The 23,078-nt window shown below is 36.4% G+C and overlaps 1 protein-coding gene across 4 annotated transcripts in view; it reads left to right on the plus strand.

Moving 5' to 3' along the window:
* Positions 1-23,078, plus strand: part of TSHR (thyroid stimulating hormone receptor) — a 157,920-nt gene that overhangs the window by 90,110 nt on the left and 44,732 nt on the right. For 3 of the 4 annotated variants that reach the window (XM_028496251.2, XM_028496252.2, XM_007113390.4), the window contains 3 exons: positions 3,159-3,233; positions 19,503-19,577; positions 22,151-22,225. In XM_028496251.2, coding sequence (XP_028352052.1) covers positions 3,159-3,233; positions 19,503-19,577; positions 22,151-22,225 — 225 coding nt within the window. The remainder of the gene's footprint in view (positions 1-3,158; positions 3,234-19,502; positions 19,578-22,150; positions 22,226-23,078) is intronic. The other variant, XM_028496253.2, reaches the window with a different exon arrangement.

Below are 23,078 nucleotides of genomic sequence, written 5' to 3' on the forward strand. Positions count from 1 at the left end.
TAGGACACCTGTGTGGTTGATGAGCACATTTGCCAAGGTAGAGAAGTTTTCTGTGCATTTGCTGTGGAGGGACAGGGGGTAAGTTAGGAATTCAGTTTGGGGCCTGTGGCATTTGAGGTGCCTTTGAGGCATCAAGCAGCTATGTCTAATAGGTATCAGGATAAAATTCTTTCATTAATTCATTCAAGAAATATTTATTCAGTCCCTGGTATATATCAATCATTTTTCCAAGAGATAGGGATACATCAGGGAACAAATGGACAAAGAGCCATGCCCCTGTGGAGTTCACATTCGAACGAAAAGAAATAGGCAAGGAACCAAAAACATAATAATAAATATATTAAAACAGAAGGGAATATGGATATGGCAAAAAGGAAAAAAAATCAAAGTAGACTAAGGAGAACTGGAAATTCTGGGTATGTAGGGGCACTCAGGAGAGATTTGGGTAGAGATTAAGACTTGAGAGTCATAAACAGGTAGAAGTAACTGGGACCAGGGAAAGGCATCAAAGAGAAGGAGAGGCTTACAAAAAAAACTGAAGAAAGAGCAATTTTAAGAACATGAGGTCCCTAAGGAGGCAGGAGGGAATGGGGTCCAAATAGAGGGACTGACCTTCTACAGGAAGATGGGCACCTTTTGTACTGTAACGAGAAATAGTAGTTAGAGATGGGGCAGGTGCAGGTAAATTAGTAGGCTTATTAGAGGGGGATTCAAGGAATTCTCATCTCAAGGTTTCAATCTTTTCTACAAATTATTAAAAAGATTATCTACTAATATTTGGGTAGAAAGGGCAGAGTTAGAAATTGGAGAAGGTTTGAAATAAAATGATGGGCAATAAAAGAAGGAAGTTTGACTGGGATATTCAGGACATCCAGGCAGATTTGAAGGTCCTGATGAGGACTCTTCCAGGGAGACTATGTTTAGATTCTCCAGTCTGGGTTAAGTGTGCCCTGAACCCCATCAGAGAATTTATCACTCTACATGTTAATCCCATTTACCTGTCTGTATCTCCCACTACTGTGAGTTCCTTGAAGCTAGAGAACAGGTCTGAGTGGTCAATGCTCATTTACTGACATATAGTGAATGTTCAATAGATATTTGTTGAATGAAAGCATACACACATACCTAAATAATAGTTAGGGAGCTGTCACATCCACGCGGCAAGAGATCACCAGGTAGCTTTGCCTGGAACAGTACAAATTCCCACCTATTATTCTGGCATAATTATTAATAGCACCCTGTATTAACTCACAAAAATATCCTATTTTGGATGATTAATGATATGTTTACTCTAGTTATTACGTGAGATTTGCATGCTTAGAAGAAATATGAGGAAGAGGTGGGATCTGATTTTTCCTGATTATAAAAATGGGATAAGCAAGTAGGGAATCACTGCTTTTATCCCACTGAATAAATGGTTCCTATATGTTGTCTTCACAACCAAGCTATAAGAGTCCTCTAAGGAGGTATCATTCAGTTGGAGAAATTGGAACTTCAGTGATTATGACATGTGCTGAATGACTAAAACCTTAAGAAAGCTTTGCACCTCCTAAACTAAGAAATTCAGGAGAAAATTTGGAGCACTGGATATGAGGCAAAGTTAGGAAAACAAGTTTGCAGCCTTTGAAATTAATCTTGTCTTTCAGATGGCTCAGCTTCATCCATTATAAATCCCCACAATCTCTACACAATAAATTAATTCTTTTCAACATCTTCAATGGTTTCCTCTATGTTAGAGATATGATATTTGGATCAAAATAATTTATGTGATGTTATCCACAAGTGGCAATGACTTGGGAGACCTGATAAATCAAAGGATAATTGTTTAGAGGATAGATAATTCAAAACAGAAAGCACAGGACCTTTAGAATACACATAATACCCATGAGAAAAAGACTCAAATGGAACAGTCAGCACTCCTCTTATAAACATTGTATTAATGAAAATATTTTACTGGCAGATTAAATTCAAACTATAGGACAGTGGTTCTTAACCCTGCCAGCACATTAGAATCATCTGGGAAGCTTTTTAAAAATAACAATGTTTGCCCCATCCCTTAAATACTCTGAATTAATTATCCTGGACCGAGTCTTGGACATCTTATGTTTTAAAAGCCTCCCAAATAGTTCAGTTGTATGGCCAGGGTTGAGAAGCTCTGCTACGGCCACAGGTGGACACCATCTGTTAATCATTAATTTTCCCAAATGTCATAGAAATGCCTCTCAATCAAAAGCAGTCATTGAATTTGGCTGCATTAGTCATTCTTATTACAAGATGGAATTTAGGAAACTTTTTTCAACATCATCCCTTATGTATTCTTGACAAGTTGTATTTAGAAGTTTCTCTTTTCTCCTTTTTAGTACTTAAAACTTTTATTTGTGTTGCCTTTCACTTACAAAGTTCAAAATAAATATTGAGCTTTCAGCCTCTCAAAATCAAGAAGAGAAGTCTTGAGAGAATATATAGTCACCACCCTATGGAATGGTCCACTAGAGAAATGTGGCTTTTTCTTCATCTTCTTTGTAACTACATCTCTGACCTCATGCAATTAGGTACTCCATTAAAAATGCCTCTTATTTATTGGTGAATTCTTTTCTAACATCTTTCATTTTCTGCTATTTTGAGTAACTCACCTGTTCATTCATTCACTCAGTCATTCACTTAGTCCATATTTATTGGACGTCTACTACATGACAAGCAATATGAAAGGTACTCAAAATTCAGTGTCCATCAGAAACAGACAGTTCTCTATTTCAGAGAACTGGCAGTCTAATGAGACAACATCAGTAAAATATCATCCAAACACTTGTAAAGTTTCATTGTGATAATTAGTGGAAGGAGAAGTTCATGGTGCCATGAGGATATACTATGCGAAATTTGACCTAATCAGGAAATTTGGGGAAAGCTTCAAAGGAAGTATCTGTTGAATGAAACCAGAAGGATGAATAGGTCCAATGAATTGGGAAATTTTCAGATAAAACAGGATCTAAAAAAATTAATAACTAATTTTAACATAATTAGGGAGAAACCATGAGGGTTGTGCATGTTGCATGACCTGGGAAGCCCCTGACAAAGAAGTTACATCAAAATTAATAGTATGTTTGCAGTTCACAACCCTACTAACTTTCTACTTTGTTTTATATTTTTGTGATGTTCAGCTACTTGTCAATAGATGCAACTCTGCAGCGGCTGGAATCACATTCCTTCTACAATTTGAGTAAAATGACTCACCTGTAAGTACAATGAAAAGTGAAGCATAAATCCAAGCCACAGTCACTCTTAATTGATAAATTGGGGGCTCCAGATGGCAATAGCAACTAGAACATGGGTCAGAATTTCCATTTATGATTCAATTCTTAACTTGTTCTCACTCTCAGTTTATGTTAATTCATCCTAATTCTAACTTGCATGGCTGGAAGTTAAAGACAAAATTAGAAGTCCTCTTTTTGAATTGTCATTTCTTTCTATTACTACTGTGTCAACAGATTTTATTGACACGGATATCAGTAAGTCAATAAATATTTACTGACCACCTACTGGATTCCAGGGCCAGTGCAAGTTTCTGCAAAAACTAACTTTTTTTCCTCATTTAGGGAAGAGAAATGTAGCCTTGTGAGATTATAACAGGAGTGGAGTTAAGAGCTCTGGCTTTGGAGTTGGTCAGAGTTGGGTTAAAACCCTGGTTTCTTTGCCTGTCATTGTCTAACCTTGATGTTCCCTGGTGGTCTAGTGGTTAGGACACAGCAATCTCATTAACTAACCCTGGACATGTCATGTAATCCTTCCTAACCTCAGTTTCCTCATTTGTAAAATAATGGTAATAAGAGTTCCAACTTAATATGCTTATTATAAATATTGAATGACATAATGCATGTAAGCATTTAGCACAGTGCCTCCCACATAAAACCAATCAATACACTTCATAAATAATTATTCTGTTTTTATTTCTGTTGTACCTTGCAATCTATAAAAAGTTTTACACAAATAATCACACTACATTCTTTTAAGCAGCCATGTATTATGAAATATTAACTCTCTTTTCTTGATGAAGAACAAAAATACTTATCATCTATGAATACTTAGTATGTTCTAAACATTATGCTGAACATTTATGTACTTTATTTATTTACCCTTCAAAAACCAACCCTGTGAAAGAGAGATTATCATTTGTATTATTTATTTAAGAAAAAACATAAATGTAGAGAGACTAAATACATTATCCTAGGTCACAGAGTTACTAACGGATAGGGCCAGAGTTTTTACATCATAAATATGTGACTCAAATCTTTTTTCCCTATGTAATACAGTATGCTGCCTTTAACACATTTTTGACCAGAGACGTATTACGGCCACAGGTATTAGTTTCTGCAAAAATCCCCTGGTCAATAATGTGTTAAGAATACTGAGGCCCAGAAAGTTGTCTCCAGCTATGGTAGGCTAGCAGACATTATTATATCAACCATTGGTTTGAAAACAACTAGAGGAACTGGAAAAAAATCCGTTTAAAGGTATTTGAGTGTTATGAAGGCAGCAAGAATTTAAGGGGAGAGAAGCAAATCCCCAAAACAACATTTGATTACTTTCCTCTTGAAGTATTTTTTAAACTGTAAACAATAGCTGAGAGGCTGCCCAGAGGTTTAGGCAGTCTTATAGAGCTAGGGAAATAAAAACTGGGGTTCAAGGCTTACTAAGGAGATGGTTCCTAGTAAACACCCAAGGATTTTAGCTGGGATGCCAAAAAGAGCTTCATCCCAGAAGTATTGTATAATGGGAAATAGATCAGTCCTCACAAAGACTAAAGCTCAGCTTTCAATAAAAAATAACCAAGCATACAAAAAAAAATTAAAAATTAAGAATTTATGGCAAAAATCAAGAGAAGAAAACAGACAATAGAAAATGATCCACAAGAGATTCAAATATTGGAGTTATCAGACAGACTTTAAAATAACTATGATCAAGACATTCAAAAATTTAATTGCCAAGAGAGAATTTTAGAATAGAACTGGAAAATATTTTTGAAAGGATCAAATGGAAACTCTAGAATTTAAAAATTCAATAACTAAAATAAAACCTAAATACATGAGTTTAACAACAGATATGCATAGGTCAAAAGAGAGTAAGTAACCTAGAAGTTAGGTCAGAAGAATTTATCCAGCCTGAAGCATGGAGAGAAAAAGAAATATGTGGCACACTAAAAAGTCTAGCATACCTATTACTGGATCCCAAGAAAAAGAAGAGAAAGAATGAAAGAAGCAATATTTGAAAGAAAATTTCCAAAATTCATGAGACATCAAGTCACAAATGTAAGCAGTACTGCAAACCCCTAAAGGATAAATACAAAGAAAACCACATCAAGGCACATCATAGTACAAGTGCTAAAAAATCAAAGAAAGAGAAAATCATAAAAAGCAGCCAGAGGAAAAAAATACATAATACTTTCAAAGAAGTAACAACATGACTGAAAGCTGACTTTTCAACAGAAATGATGGAATCCACAAAGCAAAAAGTAAGATATCTGCAAAAAGGAGAACCACAAAAATAACAACAGCAAATATCAGCCAACCTAACAAAAAGACTCTCTGAAATTGAAGACAAAAGAAAGACATTTCAAGCAAACAAAAGCTGAGAGGATTCATCACCATTAGGCTCATATTAAAGAAACTGCTAAAGGGAATTATTAAGGCAAAAGGAAAATAATCCTACCTGATAGCACAGAGGTACAGGAGGAAATGAGAAGCAAAAAACAAAAACAAACGAACAAAAAGAGCTAAATATAAATTAACCTCGACTGTACAAAACAAAACAAAATGTCTTATAGGGTTTAAAAAACAGTCAATCTTTGCTCTGCATGATAGTATTGGATCATAAAACTGTGCATGCTGAAACTGTGCAAAGCGATCTTAATCAATGAAAAAAAGATTACTTTTTGTGACAAAAATTCTTGTCAAAACATTAAAATCTCTCTTACTATTGGGTTATAAATGCATGGGGAAAGTAAAAATAGTAAAACTAATATTTTTAGCACATTGTAATTTTAAATGTTAGACGCATTTAGAAGTAAAATGTTTTATTTCTTTCTAAAAAGCTTATCAAGAGTAGTTTGAATAGCACACACATTTTTCTCTGTTGTATATATAACTTACAAGAGAGTATCACGTCACTGTCTTGGCAAATTGTCGTACTCCTTTCTAGGTCTGGATCAGCTTCCAATATCTATCCTCTGTTCTTTCAATGTCAAAATATTTCTGAGAGTCCCTTTAATGTAAGTTCTTTTTTTTACTAGCAACATTTCTTTGGGGACATCTTCATTCTTTTATTCACAACCACTTTTCTTATTTATGTCAATAATGCACCTTCACTTAAGTTCCTCTTATTAAATGTCTAGAGTCTCTCAAATGGTAGCAGTATGGACGTTCCCATGGTTAGCACTTTCTATGACTCTATTTACATTTATTCAAATTTCATTTCCAGCACTATCACATTTTGTTTCTTTGTTTCTTCCATCTTTGTTGGTCAATTACCTCTTTCAATTATCATCTTTTATAAAATGTTGTGTGGGTTTATCACTGAGAGTCATGGAGGCAACACAACTGCACACCTTATTGTTTGTGTATGAACTGAATAACAGATGCTCGGTGACCTATCACCAATGACTTTGAAAGGAGTGGTGTAATTGATCACCTATCATGATGTGCATCTGTTATTTACATAGTGATGCGTGGACTGAAGAGCTGGCAGCAAAGTTTGTACTTTATGCAATTTACTCATAGTTAATATATTGTGGTAACAAACTTGAACCATATAGTTGGAACCAGGTATTATTTAAATTTACCTAAATAATGGTAACTGAATCTCATGCATATGGGAACCATGCAAAGCAAGGACTGCCTGTATACATAGAATTCAAATACACAATAGCAAACAAACGATGGGAGGGTTTTAAATAGTGTTAATGCATTCTAAGTTCTTTGAATTGTCTGGGAAATGGTAAAAGCACTAACTTATTTTAGACTTTTACAAATAACGAATAAATATTCTAATCCATAGGGCAAAAACTAAAATAACTGTAAAAGAATGGATAAATAACAAGCTAATAATAGTGAGGAATGGAATAATAAAAATTAATACAAGAAGGGCAAGAAATTAGAAGAAATAAAGAACTTCTGGAACAAATAGTAGATTTAACTCCAAATAACCAATATTTACATTAAGTGCATAAAAGGACTAAACACTCCAATTAAAATACAAAGATTGCCAAATAGGCTAATTTTAAAATGCTGCTTATAAGAGACATACTTTAAATATAAATATATAGAAAGATAGAAAATGTAAGCATGAAAATATTAACATGCAAACAGTAACCAAGAGAAAATTGATATAAATATACCAATATATATAAAGCATGAAGCCTTGCTATATATAAAAAGAAATTTTACTACAATACAAAAGGATTACTATACACTGTACCAAAAAGATATAATGATTCTAACCTTGAATGTCTATAAGAGCTTAGCTTCAAACCATATAAAGCAGAAAGTAACAGAACTAAAAAAATAAAATAGATAAATCCACAATCATAGTGGGAGTTTGTTTTAATATAGCTTTATCTGATAGAACATATATACCAAAAAAGTAAATAATCATACTCGTAAGAACTTAATATCTCAGTAGCTTACAAAAAATTAAAATCAACCATATTCTCTGACTAGTAGGTAGTACACTTCTTAATAATCATGGATCAAACAAGAAATCCCAACAGGTACTAGAAAACAATTTTAACTAATTGTCAATAAAAATATGACAAATCAAAACCTGTAGGATGCAATTTAAGTCACACCCAGAAGAAAATGTATATATTAGAAAAAAGGCTGAAAATAATTCATTTATATATCTTTCACTATAAATTTATAAAGGAACAGTGAATTAAAACCAAAGAAAGTAGAACAATACCCAAGAAAACTGAGAATTCAGGTCATTAAGAACAACAGTTAAAATTCAAAACCAAATCTCCTGACTCCAAATATAATGTTCATTTATCATACCATTTTGCTTCTCTGCCCCACTCACCAAAAAATCAAGGCAACTGATTTGTAATAAAGCTCTATATAAATCCTGCATCTCTTAAAAGCAACTGTTCTGTTTTATTACAGCCTTTTTCTCATAAAGATTCTAGTTGTTAATATTTCTCTTATAATATCCATTTTCCCTCTCTGAGCAAAAGTGTTAACTTCCTAAAGCAAAGGAAACTATTAAATACAATGGCTACAACAAGGATGAATTTGAAAATGGGTTTTTAAAAAGATATTTTCCTTATATATATGAGGTATTGAGAGCCTAGTATCTTAGAAAGTAAGAGAATAATGCATCTTGCATTCTTCAAATTTTCCTACTACATATCCACCATTATTATCTGCAAATGGTTCTAGTCAATATGAAGGATAAATAAAGACTTTGGGTGCCAAACATCAATAATTTGTTTAATCCACAGACCGCATAGTACTGTCAACCAAAATTTCCTGGGATTCCTGAGCACAGAATTAAAGCCCTCTGATTTATTTAGGAAATAGCTCTTCACCATGTTGGATTTGCTGCAAGGGTAGGTACTAAACTAAGGAGTACTGATTTCAAATGTCAGTGCATGTTGCCACTGCTTATTGAAATGCCTCAGTGAGAACATCAGCAGTTAAAGAGCATAATGTTATTCTGTTTCGTGAATATATTTCCTTCCTCAGCTGCCCTCTCTCTACACCTTTTTGACCATGTGATTTGGTGAATAGACTGATCTAGGGCTGCGGAGAACTCACACTTCATCATCCCCACTTCTAATCATCTTTCCAATGCCTTTTCAAACTTTTCCTGCCAAAGCTCAATATTTGTCCTCTGAGACGGCTTCCCAATTCATGTTTAGATTTTATTCCCTGTTATGAATTGGGGTGGTAGAACATAAACATTGTTTCTGATAGTGACCATGAGCTAGGTGTCCAAAGATACAAAGCTACCCATTCATTCAATAAATACGGTATGTTTAACACTGTGCTAAAGCTGTGGTAATTGCATCTTATAGATAAACATACACAATAATCCACTATTCAAAATAGTGGATTATTCTATTTTTATCCAAATCCTCTTCCCCTGGGCTCTGTGATACCACACTCCCAGCTGTCCTCCAACCATGCTGGTCAGTCTTTCTCATTCTCCTTTGCTGGTGTCTTCTCCTTCACCACTTCTAAATGTTGGGGTTCCATATGGCTCAGTCCTGTGTCCTCTTCTCACTCCACATTCTCCCCCATGTGATCTTATCCAACAAGTCTCAAACTTACACATCTAGTCCAGGACTCACTTTTTAAGTATTGGGCCATTAACCTATTGGTCTACTTGACATCTCCTCGGTTGTGTTACATCTCTCTCACTACTTAAATACCCCAAACTGAAATCTACCTCTCCTGAAATCTGTAACTCCTCTGATACTTACTGAGCCTGTATATGGCACCTCCATTCACCTTACTGCAAATCCCAGACACCTGAAGGGATCACTATACCTTCTTTCCTCATCACCCACTTCTAATCCTTCACCATGTCCTGTCCATTCTACTACCCTAATATATAAAACATTCATCCTCTTCCTCTCCGCTGCCACCACCATCTCTTGCTTGGACTACAATAACTTCATAGCCTAACTGGTTTTTCCAGTTTTGGCTTCCTCTAATTAATTTCTGCACAACAGCCAGAGTGATTTTTCTCTTAGGATAAATCCAGAGTCTTCAACGTAAACTTCCAGGCCCAGGACTTCAGCCGGCCCTGCCCACCTCTGCCTCCTCATCTTGCTCCATTCCTGCACACCTGTGTTCTTTAGTTCCTTGAACAGTCCAAGACCTTCTCCACCTTAGGGTCTTCACATCCTTTTGCCTCTGTCCAGAAAGTTCTTTCTCTCTCTACCTGGTTAACACTACCGATTATTTTTTCAGCCTAAATATTACTTACACATACCCTTGATCCCACCTAAATTAATCCTTCACTTGAATCTATGATTGAACCCTTTATTTTTGCTTTATAGAACTTAAAATTTGTGAGAACAATGCAAATGTGTGAAGATAATAATAAATGTTTCCACAAGGCAGTGTGTTTTATGTGCCAATCACTCACACCATCAAACCAAAACCAAAAAATGGGGAACAATTAGATATATTCTAAACGTGCACTTTTAAAATCATGAATTGAAGTAGAAGGCCAGTCTGAATTAATGAAAATTACAATTGATAGAACATTTAGTATTATGTGTGAACATACACAGATGCATATATGTTTAGCTGTCCTTAATGGAGAATTTACCATGTCCCAAGCACTATGCTGAATGCTCAACACACATATTTACTCACTTAATCTTAGAGACAATCCTCTGAAGTAGCTACTATTTTTTTACAGAAAAAAATGGTGCTCAATAACTATATATATTTATATATAAAGTGCATTTTATGTAAACATCACATAACTGGACCTTGCTTTTCTGTCTAATAATCCCTACCCTTTTTTTTTTTTTAGTCCATTACATTTACTGTAACTATTGATATGATTTAAACCTGCCATTTTCCAATTTGTTTTCAATTTTTCTTCTCTGTTCTTTGTTCCTTTATTCCTCCTTTGTTTTCTCTTGGATTAATCAGGTTGTTTTTGCTTTTGTTTTTGTTTTCTAGCATTCTGTTCTATCCCCCCCATTAGCTGTTTAGCCCTTTGTAATATTTTCTTTTGGTTACTCAAGGGATTATAATATGCATCCTTCACTTATCATAGTCTACCAAGAACGATTATACCAATCCCCATATCATGTAAGAACCTTTTGAAATTATAATTGCAGTTACTCTCTCCCATTTTTTTCTTCTGTTTTGTCATATATTTTATTTCTATATATGTTATAAATCCCACCACATTGCTATTTTTTAAAGAGTTAATTAACCTTTAAAGAATTTGTGTAAAGAAAAACTAGTCTTTTATATATATTCCCATATTTAATATTTCCAGTGTTAATTCCTGCTTGTAGATCCAATCATTCCCTTTAGCCTGAAGAACTTCTTTTAGCATGTTAGTGTGGTTCTGTTGGCAATAAATTTTCTCAGCTTTCATTTATCTGAAGATAACTTTATTTTACCTTAATATTTAAAAATTAGTTTTGCTGGGTATAGAATTCTAGCAAGGCAGTTTTTTGTTTCGGCCCTTTGAAGGTATCTTTCCTTGTCTTCTGGCCTCCATTGTTCACTCATATTCTCATCATTGTTCTCCTATGGGTAACATGTCCGTTTATCTCTGGCTGCTTTTCAGGCTTTCTCTCTATCTTTGGTTTTCAAAATTATGTACCTAAGTGATATTTTCTTTGTCCTTAACCTGCTTGGGGTTTGCTGAACTTCCTGGATCTATGGATTTCTGGTTTTGTTCAAATTTTGAAACTTTTGCCCAATATTTCAACAGACTATGGTGGAAGTGACCTGATGCATTTTCAGGCCCAGTCTTTAAGAGAACTGGCAGTTTTTAATTTAGACTCTTGGAGGCTTGAACCACTATGTAAGAAGTCCAGCTACACTGATGGGAAGACCATATGGGGAGGCCCTGAGATTACATGGAGATGGAGAAGCAGCCAGCTGAACCTAGCCTTCTAACAACCTGAATCAGAGCCAGGCAAAGAAGCACAACCATCCTGGACCCTCCAGATTGATCCAGACACCAGCTATATACCAACCAATGACCCTAGGGGATGCCACATGGGGCAGAAAAATCGCCCAGTTTAGCACTGCCTGAAATCCTAATCCACAAAATTGTGAGCTATAATAAAATGGTTGTTATTTTAGCCATTTAGTTTGGGGTAATTTGTTATGCAGCAATAGATGGCCAGAAGAGGTGGAACACTGAGAATTTATAATAGAAAACTACAGGAATGGCAGGTTTCTTTGCAAATTATTGAGGGTCCTAAGTGGTTACAAATCAGTTCTCCTCAGTTCTAAATTTCAGCTAGGATACTGGTTGGACCCAAAAGTGTACATATGATAAAGATTTATAACTGTAAATTGATGAAACACTAGCCACATCCATCTTCTATTTCAATTCCTTTATAAAGAAGCCAATAGCACATAGTAGACGGTTGCTGTTGTTACTCCTATTAATAGTAGCTACCAATTACTGGATGCCTTTTATGGGCACACACTCTGCTAAAAGTGCTTCACATATACTGTCCCATTTAATCATACTAAGCCTCAGTTTCCACCGTGTAAAATGAAGATGGTAATAAGTATCTCACAGGGCTCTTACCTAAGTTTACTCAGCTAAGAAATTTCAGAGTCAGAATTTGAAACCAAGAGTGTCTGCCTCCAGAACCAGTGCAAACTCAAAATATCTCTTTAATTAAAAGAAGAAATAATTAAATAAAGTGCTGCCCTCAGAAATATGTTTTTACTGTTTTGTGGATTTTGGGGGTTTTGTTTTTGTTTTGTGGATTTTTTAAAAAATCACAAGTAAATAAAAATTCTACAACTGGGAGGGTAAAACGTGTGATTTACAGCAGATAGTGAGATAAGACTTAATTTTGCTGATTCACTGAATTGAATCAAGTGGATTTATTGGAGGTTTTGAGAGCACCAGTCTTAGTCCTGATCATTAAATAATCATGAAAGTAGCTGTATACATCCTCCAGGCATATATACACTACCATGTGTAAAACAGATAGCTAGTGGGAACCTCCTTATAGCGCAGGGAGCTCAGCTCGGTGCTCTGTGGTGACCTAGATGGGTGGGATGGGGGTGGAGGGGTGAGGGAGGTCCAAGAGGGAGGGGATATATGTATACATATAGCTGATTGACTTTGTTGTACAGCAGAAACTAACACAACACTGTAAAGCAACTATATCCCAATAAAGAAAAAAATAAATTGAAAAAAAGAAAAATCATTTTTATAATGTTCTATTTCTAGTGGAAAATCTGCTGATAAACTTACATTTTCCTCAATCCGCTTCAAAACTCTGAACATTTATAAACTCTCTTTGAATTAGCATCTATTTTTAAAATTCCTCAATAAATTAAAAATGCATCAAAATCATGAATATCACCTTCCATTATAGATTATTTTTCCCCAGTTATGTAACGGAATGTTAGTGGTAAAATGCTTTATCGATAATTATCATAGTAGAATAATTAAGAAATCTCTCACTGAAAAGCCTTGATACACAGTAGCAGAGACAATAAAACTCAGAAAATTCTGATGGGAGGAATAAGTTGTTAACTTTGGAGTATACAGTGTAAAACCTCTCCCCTGACTTATGAATCTTCAGTAAAATCTACATTGCTCATTTTCTGATGTGAGTGGATTCCTTATTATCAGCAGGCAAGCATGATGGAACAGAAGAATGATGGGACAGTCCATATCTGGGTTACATTTTAGAAAAATGTGACTACAACAAGTATTTTTTAATCCTGTAATCTGGTGTTGAAGAAGTCCCCCCAAATTAAAATTGATCCAATGATAAGCATTTTAGGATAAAGTTGTTCAATAATTTTGAGTCATTAAACTTACTCTTAAATTTAAAAAAAGAAAATGTAGGAAATAACTTATTCTGTGAACTTATTGACTATTACTGAAAAGTGAGTGTTAGTCCAAAAATCAGGACTTTAGAAGCTAAGGATCAAATACACACAAGAGCTTTGACAGCCTTGTACTTTTTAACTCAGTAATTCCATTTCAGTACATTTGCGCTAGGAAAATAAACATAGGAGTGAGAAAAAAGTTCACATAAAAAGCCATTTGTCTCAGAATTAATTTAATAGCAAAAATTTGGAAACTACTCAAATGCTTAGGTAGAAGAATGGTTTAGTATGAAATACTGAGCAACCGTTAGACATCTTTTGTCATAGACTAACCTCAGAGGAAGGTTAGTGCTTTTGACACAATGCTGTTAAAACAACAACAACCACCAGATATATCTACGGAGAGAAAAAAACTGATTTTCTTTGTATCGTGGAATGATGGGAGATTTCACATCTTTTTGATGTGAAAGTGTTTACAAGTTTTACAATGTATATATATATATTATCTTTATAGTCAGATGAAATAAACTTTAAAAATTAAGGAGTCCTTCAATATGCATTAATTTTGAAATTAATACTTGATGTTAAAATACATGGGTGATTTATTATGTGATAAAAGCCTATCACAAAACGTTACTTCAACATTAATTTACTTAATTCTTAGTCCCAGTTTTCACATCGGTATAGTACAGCATTTAAAGTATTTAAAGTAAGAAAATTCTGGCTTTGCCAACATATTCACATCTGGCTTTTAAAGTAGTTAAATAATTAGTTGCTACTTCCCTACACCTCCTGGAGCATGCAGTAAAGTTGCACATGATAGATGTCCACTAATTATGTGTTTAACTTTAACGAATCTCTCCACACTCCACTCACTAGAGTAAGCAGATCTAGTCAAAGTCAAAGTAGCCTGCCTCCCATTTTTTTGAACCATTGCCACTTAAAAGCAGACTAGAAAAAAAACCCTGAAAATCAAATTGAAATAAGAGTTGCAAAGGATCTGGGACTGGCTGAGAGCTAGGTTTTTGGTTAATAGTCTTGCTCAGTTTCTTGTTTTAAACAACACAGTCATACGCATTATTGCATTTGTATTTCTTAAGAGTCCAGCTATGCTGACTGGGGCAGCTTCTCTCCTCTTCAGTTACTTTAATTCAGTCTCCATGCCCGGTGGGAGTCTGAAGCTTTCCTATCGCCCTTGGCCCCATCTAACTCTGCAGGTGAAATGCCATCTTGACTCTATTATCGCCCTCAATTCTTTCCCAGTTTGGCGTGCTTTTCATTCATGGACTGGAGATGTTTAGGGTATAGGCAAATATCTCTAAGCTGAGGATCACAGTCAAATGCCAGGACAAATGCCTATTCAATAATTGAGGTGGGAGGGGGGACAGGACAATGGAAGAAAATCAGTGGTTGGAAAGTTCCTTCATAGGAGGGTTTAAGCCTTCATTTTCCCCTTTTTTGGCTGCTCCCTCCCCAACCTGAGAACTCCCTTCTCTCACCTTGCTGATTTCCCTGTTCTTTCGGTTTAGACTGGGTACTAAGTACCTGCCACAATGCCAGTTGTTTTAAACAAACCAATTTCTCTATTTTGGGCCCTTATTGAGAATTAACAAACATTTCTCAGAAGAAGAAAAACATCCAGAATCTAGATGTATGATTAAGTGAACCTAATGTATGCTAAATTATTAATCTGCTGTCTTGTGGAAACACTGCACACTGGGCATCAGTTAGACTTTTCATCTAAATGTCCATTTTATTTGAAATCCAATGAAGGAAAATTAAGCAATAATGAGTATTTATATTTAAGCTCTGGTCGATGACCTCCTTTAAACATCATTTAAAAAAAAAAAAAAAAAAAGCTGTATTTGGAGTTAGAATTCCTAGTTTAAGGCCCAGAGTTGCCTCTAACTGTGTAACAGGAGATCAGTCACTTAAACTTTCTAAGTGTCTGCATTGTTTTGTCTGCAAAATAAGGATGATATTACCTGCTTATCTAAAATCAGTTCTTATATTCCCTCACTGGTAGAACTGTTCTGAGTAATAAATATACCCAATCCCTTTTCGCCCTATAATTTTCCAAGGCTGGGCTTTTTTCTATTCAATAAGCTTCAAGATCCGGAAGAGCATACTTGAAGATTTAAGCAGACTATTTGGCACTGCATATTAAAAATTTTTATATAGGATATATATTGCTTTTTAAGTTAATTTGGGGGTTTTTTTTGCATGGCTTTTATTATATTTTTTTCCTCATTTGAACAAGATAAAATAAAAAGTGAAATTCACACATTCCTAGCCTCCAAACCTTTCTCCTGGAGATGACCACCATTAACAGTGTGCTCTGTATTTTAAGAATTTATTGATGCTTATTGTATGAGTTTGGGTAGGCTAATTACTGTAAGAAATAGACAAAAATAAAAATGTGTAAACCCTAAGGTAACAAGTCTATTTCTTCTTTATGAGACAGTACTGGGTAGATGAGCAGGTGGGCAGGGTAGCCTTCCTCCATGCAGTCACTAAGGGACCCAGGCTGCTGATCCAGAGGCACTGACATCTTCAGCTCTTGTTCAAACTCACCCTGCAGGACATCTCTATTCCAACCCACTGTGCTGCAATTGCATACAGGTTTTCTTTCTCTCGGTGTCCCCAGCTTCCTGGCAGCATATCTGGCCTCCTGCACACTTGAGCCATAATTGCTTTACTCAAAATTGTGTGATTCAAATTCACCCTCCCAGGCATTCTTGGAACTCATTCCAGTTTGAACTCCTATTTCCTCCTTCTTATCAGAGGTTTCTGGTACTTACCTCTACACCTCCATTGCTTTTTTTTGCAACAGCTATACCAGCTGCATTCACTTCTGACAGCAGTCTCCATTTAGCTAAACTACTGGTAGCCCATGCCCCACTCCCCTTCTTTGTTTCAGCAGATTTTATTTTTCTAGATTTATTGAGATATAATTGACATATAACATTGTGTAAGTTTAAGGTATACAAGGTGTTGATTTAGTATACTCAAACACTGCAAAATGATTCCCACCATTGCATGAGCTAACACCTCTGTCCCGTTACATAATTACCATTTCTTTTTTGTGGTGAGAACATTTAAGATCTCTTGTAGCAACTTTCAGTGATATAATACAGTATTATTAGCTATAATCACCATGCTGTACATTAGATTCTCAGAATTTGCTAATATTATAACTGGAAGATTGTACACTTTAACCAATATCTCCCCAGTCGCCTGCCAACACTCCCACCCCAGTCCCTGGTAACCACCACTCTACTCTCTGTTTCTCTGAGTTTGGCACTTTTAGATTCCATGTGTAAATGATTTCATACAGTATTTATCTTTCTCTCAGCAAGGATATTTTAAAAGTCATTTGCGAACAAGTGTTAACCACTTACCTCAGAAGGTGGCTTCTTTTGCCTGGTGTTTTCTTGCGGTATCTCTTGTCCATCTTTCCCCTTTTTTCACTCATACCTTTCCCCTGAAAAATCCGTCTCCTCTTTTGTGTCTCCCTCTCTCTGCCTGTAGCCTCTCTCACCTCTTTCTTCTCTTACAGCTGCCATGTTGGTTGCCAGCCTCATTTAATCAGCTGTAACCAACAGCTGTGGTTCATTTCCCTTTCATTCTCTATCCCTAAAGTTGATTCAGCCAGGCTACACTCTTTCATTGTGACATTCTCTTGGGCTGCTCACTCAAGTTCACTTGTTCAACAATAGTCACTCATGGAGCAATTTTCCAGACTGCAAACCACACTCAGTTTCAAACTCTTCTAACTAGTTTACGTTTGATTGACAGACGTTTGAACCGTCCTCTCCAAATGAAAAGCTCTGGCAAGGAGTTTACTGCTCACCACACAGAGCATCTCAACTCAACAGAGTCTGATAGTCTTAGAGGGGCAAGGTGGGATTGCTATGAGAGTGTGCAGTGGGGTAGCCAATGGTCCTAGTTTACCCAGGATAGAGGGAGTTTCAGGGATGCAGGGCTTTTAGTTTCAAGCCAGAGCAAAATTTAAACCATCTAGTTTAAAGTGGGTCTTTCTATGCAGGGTCTTGGTTGGATAAAGATCGTGATATGATAGTTTAGGAATAGTGAACACAACAAGGCAAAGATTTTGAGGTGAGGGTTTCTAAGAGTTTTGGGATATAAACTGTTGAAGCATTGATGGGTCTTTCAAGAAGTTCCCAAAATGAATAATAAAGTTATTTTCCTGGGCAAAAGTTATGCTAATGAAGACAAGGGACCAGGAAGGTTATGCTAATAATAGACAGAAAGCTGAGGTGGGGGAAGTGGGCGATGGTTTCTGTTCTCAGAGTTAATGCCACTCTCTCTTTTCCAAGGTCTGTTTCATATCCACTGTCCTTTGTCAAATGCAAAACCTAGTGGGGTTTTCTTGTTTGGTTGGTTTATGTTTTTAAATTTTTGCAAACATTACATTACCTCCAACCCCAAGTCTCCAATGTCTGCTCCAGCTTTCATTCCACTCAGGAGAATAACAATAATAAAACTATCACCTATAGAGCCTTCACCATAAGCTAAGACACATGTCAAACCCCTTACAGACATTATTTGACCCTCATAAGAGTCTTATGAAAGAGGCACTATTATTGTCCCTATTTTACAGATGAGGAAACTATGGCTCAAAGAGGTCAAGGAACTTGTCCAAGGTCATGTAGCCAGAAGTGGCAGAGCCAAGATTTGATCTCAGGTCCATCCAACTATTCAGTAATAAAAAGGAGCAAATTACTGATATATGCTACACGTGGATGAACCTCACAAACACTGTTAAATGAAAGAAGCCAGATGCACAAGACTACATATTTATGATTCCATTTATATGAACTGTCCACATAAGGCAAATTTAGAGGTAGAAAGGAGATCAGTGGTTCCTAGGCAAGAGGCAGGGGGTGGGAATTAATTGCAAATGTGCATATGATTATTTTTGTCATTGATAGAAATGTTCTAAAACTGGATTGTGATGATGATTGATTTTACAATTCTATAAGTTTATTAAACATCATCTAATTGTATCTAATCACAACGCATGAAGTTAATGGAAATTCACATTCAGTAAAACTGTTTAAAAAATCCCAGAGGCCAGATTCTAAGTCTTCTAGTTGTTACCAGCAACCACTAGGTGTAGGTTCCTTTAGGAATCAAGCCTTAGGTGCCATTCAGAAGGTGATAGACTATAAGTCTTACTAAGTTTTCCTACCCTCTTCACATAAGCCTAAGGAGGACCTTTAAACTTTTTTAACCAATCTACACATGTTGAATACATTTAATTCTACCAATGAGAGCCTATTTCTAAACAGGCACTAATTTCATTAATGCTAACTGTGCATTTTGATTAGCATGTATATAAACCTAAGTAGATAAGTTATAGACATATATGATATTATCACATGTGCTCAAGAGCTTTCAATTACTGATATAGAAAAATAAACCCAAGTGAACTCTTCATACTCACTACCTCTACTGCCTCTGAAATAGCAATTGACAGAGGAGCCTCACTGACCTTATTCCCTTGCTGTAATCCATTATATAATCCACTCAGACCCCCACTCCAGGGTCAGGTTACTTACTGTTGTTAATAAAGATAACTGCCCTCAAAAAACCATTGAAGAGATTTTTCTTTTCTATTCAAATCTAAAAGGAAAAAAGGCTCTGAGACTGTAGATAAGAGAAAGGTCGCCCCAAAATTTAAATGGATTGAAACTAAGCCAGTGATGAGAGCTGAACAGCCATTGTGTCCCTGAAAGGAGCCAAAAAGTAGCTTGTTGTGGATGGGACTGGCTCCTGGGAGAAGAAGTCCCTGGGGCACCATGTAAATGTGTATTCGTCTCAGGAACTTTTGTTAAACCTGATTTATGTTGTTTTATCTTTCATAAGAACAGAAAGGGATATATTACAGTGAATATGTTTCTTGTACTTTTACAGAGAGATTCGGAATACCAGAAGCTTAACTTACATAGACCGCGGCGCCCTAAAAGAGCTCCCCCTTCTAAAGTTCCTGTAAGTATTAACTCCTGTCCCTTCCTACCTTTTTTTTTTTTAAGAGAATTATAATGTAGGAATATCCCTAGGATGATATGGGCCATTTTAGTGGTGTGTGGCCTGGAGCAAATCACATCCTGTGACTTACTCCCCACCATTTCCCATCAGGCAAGGTAACAGGTGAAATGATCCACATTTTAAAAACCTATTCAAAAGTCAACACATAATGCTGGGACCAGAGACCTGCCCCAAGAGACATGAGAGAGAAAATGCCATCATGTATATATGGTCCTTAAATGAGTATAACAAAACAAAACAAAAACCTCTGAAAGCCCACCGGTCAATTTTGTTAGGAGATGGGTATCACAATATTAGAGTGACTGCTACACAAAAGCAAACAGAAAACAAAAAAGGGTAAAACCTAATCTCTTAGAGCTAGGGGGACAAAAATGGAAGGGACAGCACTTACTGCTTTGCTTTGGTGACACCTTGTGAGCTAACTGTAACCTCAAGGAGAGCAGGGACCACAACATTTTTGCTCTTTGTTGTATCTTTACTGCTTAGCGCCTACTACCTAGGTACTCAAGGAAGTGTGTTCAGTGGATGTGTGTGTATGGCCTCAGGTCTTCTGGGTACCTTCTCTTCTTCCCTTCTTTCCTGCTCACATGCATTGTAAAAAATTAGAACACAAAAACATTATGAAGAAAAAAAAGCCAACCTTAATCCCAATACTCAGAAATAATCACTATTAACACATTAGTTCATTTCCATCTAGGGATTTTAAATAAAAGTATATATCCAAATGTATTTTATGCAATTAGCCTTTAAGGATGAATAGAGTTTATCCAGGAAAAGGAGGGGGAGGGGTAAAAGAGAAATACAAGTGGATGGGATAGCATGATAAAGATACAAAGGTGTGGAACCACATGCCTTGTTTGGGGAATGAAAAATAGTTCAGTATTGAAGAGGTAGGGGTGGGAGATGCCAGGAGAACAGAAGAGGATATTGATGCGAAATGTGGCTGAAAGGGTATCTGGGGAGTAATAAAACCTTAAAGCACAAGGCAATCGCTCCTGCGTGGACTTTGAGTTTCAATCCATCAGTGACTCTTGATATGATGGTCCCCTACTATGTGCAGGGCTCAGTGGGGAACATGTAGGATAAAAAAACATTGTCCTTGCCTTCAAGCTTACAATCTAGTTAAAGAAGGTATTATATATGGAATTGAAAAGTTCCTCCCCCAGGAGAACAATGGTAAGTGACAAATAAGAGGTACATACATTATCTGGGGGTGCAGGTAATTAGAGGAGACATCCAGAAGGAGATGGACTTGTTCGGGGTTTTGAAGAATAGACAGGTCTTGGTCCAAGTCCGTAATATGGCATTTCCAGCCCTTTTTGATATGGTCCCCACTTAACTCTGGGTCTCCCCACCCCTCTCTTCCACATGAACAGCTGTTGCAATTGAACTCGTTTTTTTTTACTGTTCTTCAAATATACCTCATGGAATCTTACATCTCTCCTTTGTTATTTGGAATGTCCCATTTGCTTTTTTGAGACCTCAGGCTCTGCTTTCTCTTCAGATCATATGTCTTCCCCTCTAGAAGGAGTCAGGTCAGAATTTGCCTTAGATGGTACAGCAATGGGACTAGAATTTTCTCTACTGGAAGACTTTCTTTAAGGATTTACTGGTAGTTACAAGTTCTCACCACGTCATACTGAAGCTCTCAAAAAAATCACTAAATCCACTACCTATGTCCTAGTAGCTGCAAGAAATGTTAAACCAGCTAAGTCTGAGAGGCATCCAGAGTTTGAGAGTTTTTGTATTCATGCTGTCAATGCACGTTTTTCTCTTGACATTTTGCCCTGATGACACAGCTTTGGAGAGTGAAGATATTGTCTTTGACTGATTTCCTCCCTTATCTGGACATATTTTTATGGTACTGCTGCCATGGTATTCTCAAGTGACTGCCACGGGAATACCATTCTTGGTAAAAATAATGAACACAATATAATGTAGAGTTTGAAAGAAGAAGCCTGGCTTAGAGTTGGGTAACTATATTGTTTTCCTGTCCCATCCTCTCCTTATTCTACCCTCCCTCCCCCCCAACACACGCATAATGTCCTCCAGTTAAAACAAGGAAATCTCTCTCTCTCTCTCATCCTCTCCTTATTCTACCCTCCCTCCCCCCCAACACACGCATAATGTCCTCCAGTTAAAACAAGGAAATCTCTCTCTCTCTCTCACACACACACACACACACACACACACACACACACACACACGAAAAGAAACCTGAATTCCTATTTCTAGGAATCCCACTTGGTTCAAACAATCCCCAGATTCTTCTAAACAGAAAAGATGTATTGACACTGGTGGACTGGGTTAGATTCTTGTACCTTCAGGGAGCATCATATCATCCAAGAATTAGAACTTGCCATGGTCTCTCAGATAATTAATGAAGGACTTAGGATTTGATCCTAGTCTGACTTCAGAGCACATACTTTTAGCTATTACATTATTCTACTTCCTATGTGTTGATTTTCTTACCTTATTTCTGTTCTTTTGTTCTTCTTTTTCATGTACTTTAGTGGCATTTTCAACACTGGACTTAGAGTATTCCCAGACCTGACCAAAGTTTATTCCACTGATGTATTCTTCATACTGTAAGTGTGCACATATGCAATATTTGGCAATATTTTACTTGCCACTGACAAGAACTAGGCTGCAGCCAGAGGGGTTGGTTGAAACCAAGTGAAGCAGTTGTTTCAGGGAGCAAGCAGTGATCAGCTGTGACAAATGCACTGTTGGATGAAGTAAGGCAAGGACTGAGAAATGGCCATTGGGTTTAGTAATACGGGGCATTGGTGATTCTGAAGAGAACACTTCCAGTGGGGTTCTGGGGGTGGAGAAGTCTGGTTGGAGTGGGCTCAAGAAAGAACCAGAAGGGGGAATTAGAGAGAGTGACCATAACAAACTCTTTAGGGAAGTTTTACTATAAAAAAGAAGCAGAAAATGCCTCAGTAGTTGGAGCATATTGAATACGGAGAAAAGGGTTTTTTGTTTTTTTGTTTTTAATGGGAGAAACTATGGCATATTTATTTGCTGCTGGGATTGTTTGAATAGAAGGAATTTGATGATAATTATGATACTTTATTTTTCACATAGTTTTTCATAGCTTTTCACTCTTCCATGTGTTATCATATTTGCTCCTCTCAACCACCTTACAAGACATAAAAGGAAAGTTACAATTTTTCCACTAAACAAATGAGGAAACTGAGGAATAGAAAACCTAAGGGATTTTGTCTGAGGAGAGTCCCAAGGAGCAGTTGTGAGTGGCGCTCAAACTACTTCCTGTGACTTCTGATTGGGGCCATGGTGCTGTTTTCCAAAACCTATGACACAGTTAAGTATCTACTAGTTGTTTAGAAGTGAAAGGACATATGCAGAGAGAATTACAGACTGAGTTTGAACTATAGAATCAGCAAAATGTAAAATGGTAGGATCCAAACTCTTGGG

This window comes from Physeter macrocephalus, chromosome 11 (genome assembly GCF_002837175.3).
Source record: "Physeter macrocephalus isolate SW-GA chromosome 11, ASM283717v5, whole genome shotgun sequence".
Classification (NCBI taxonomy): Eukaryota; Metazoa; Chordata; class Mammalia; order Artiodactyla; family Physeteridae; genus Physeter; species Physeter macrocephalus.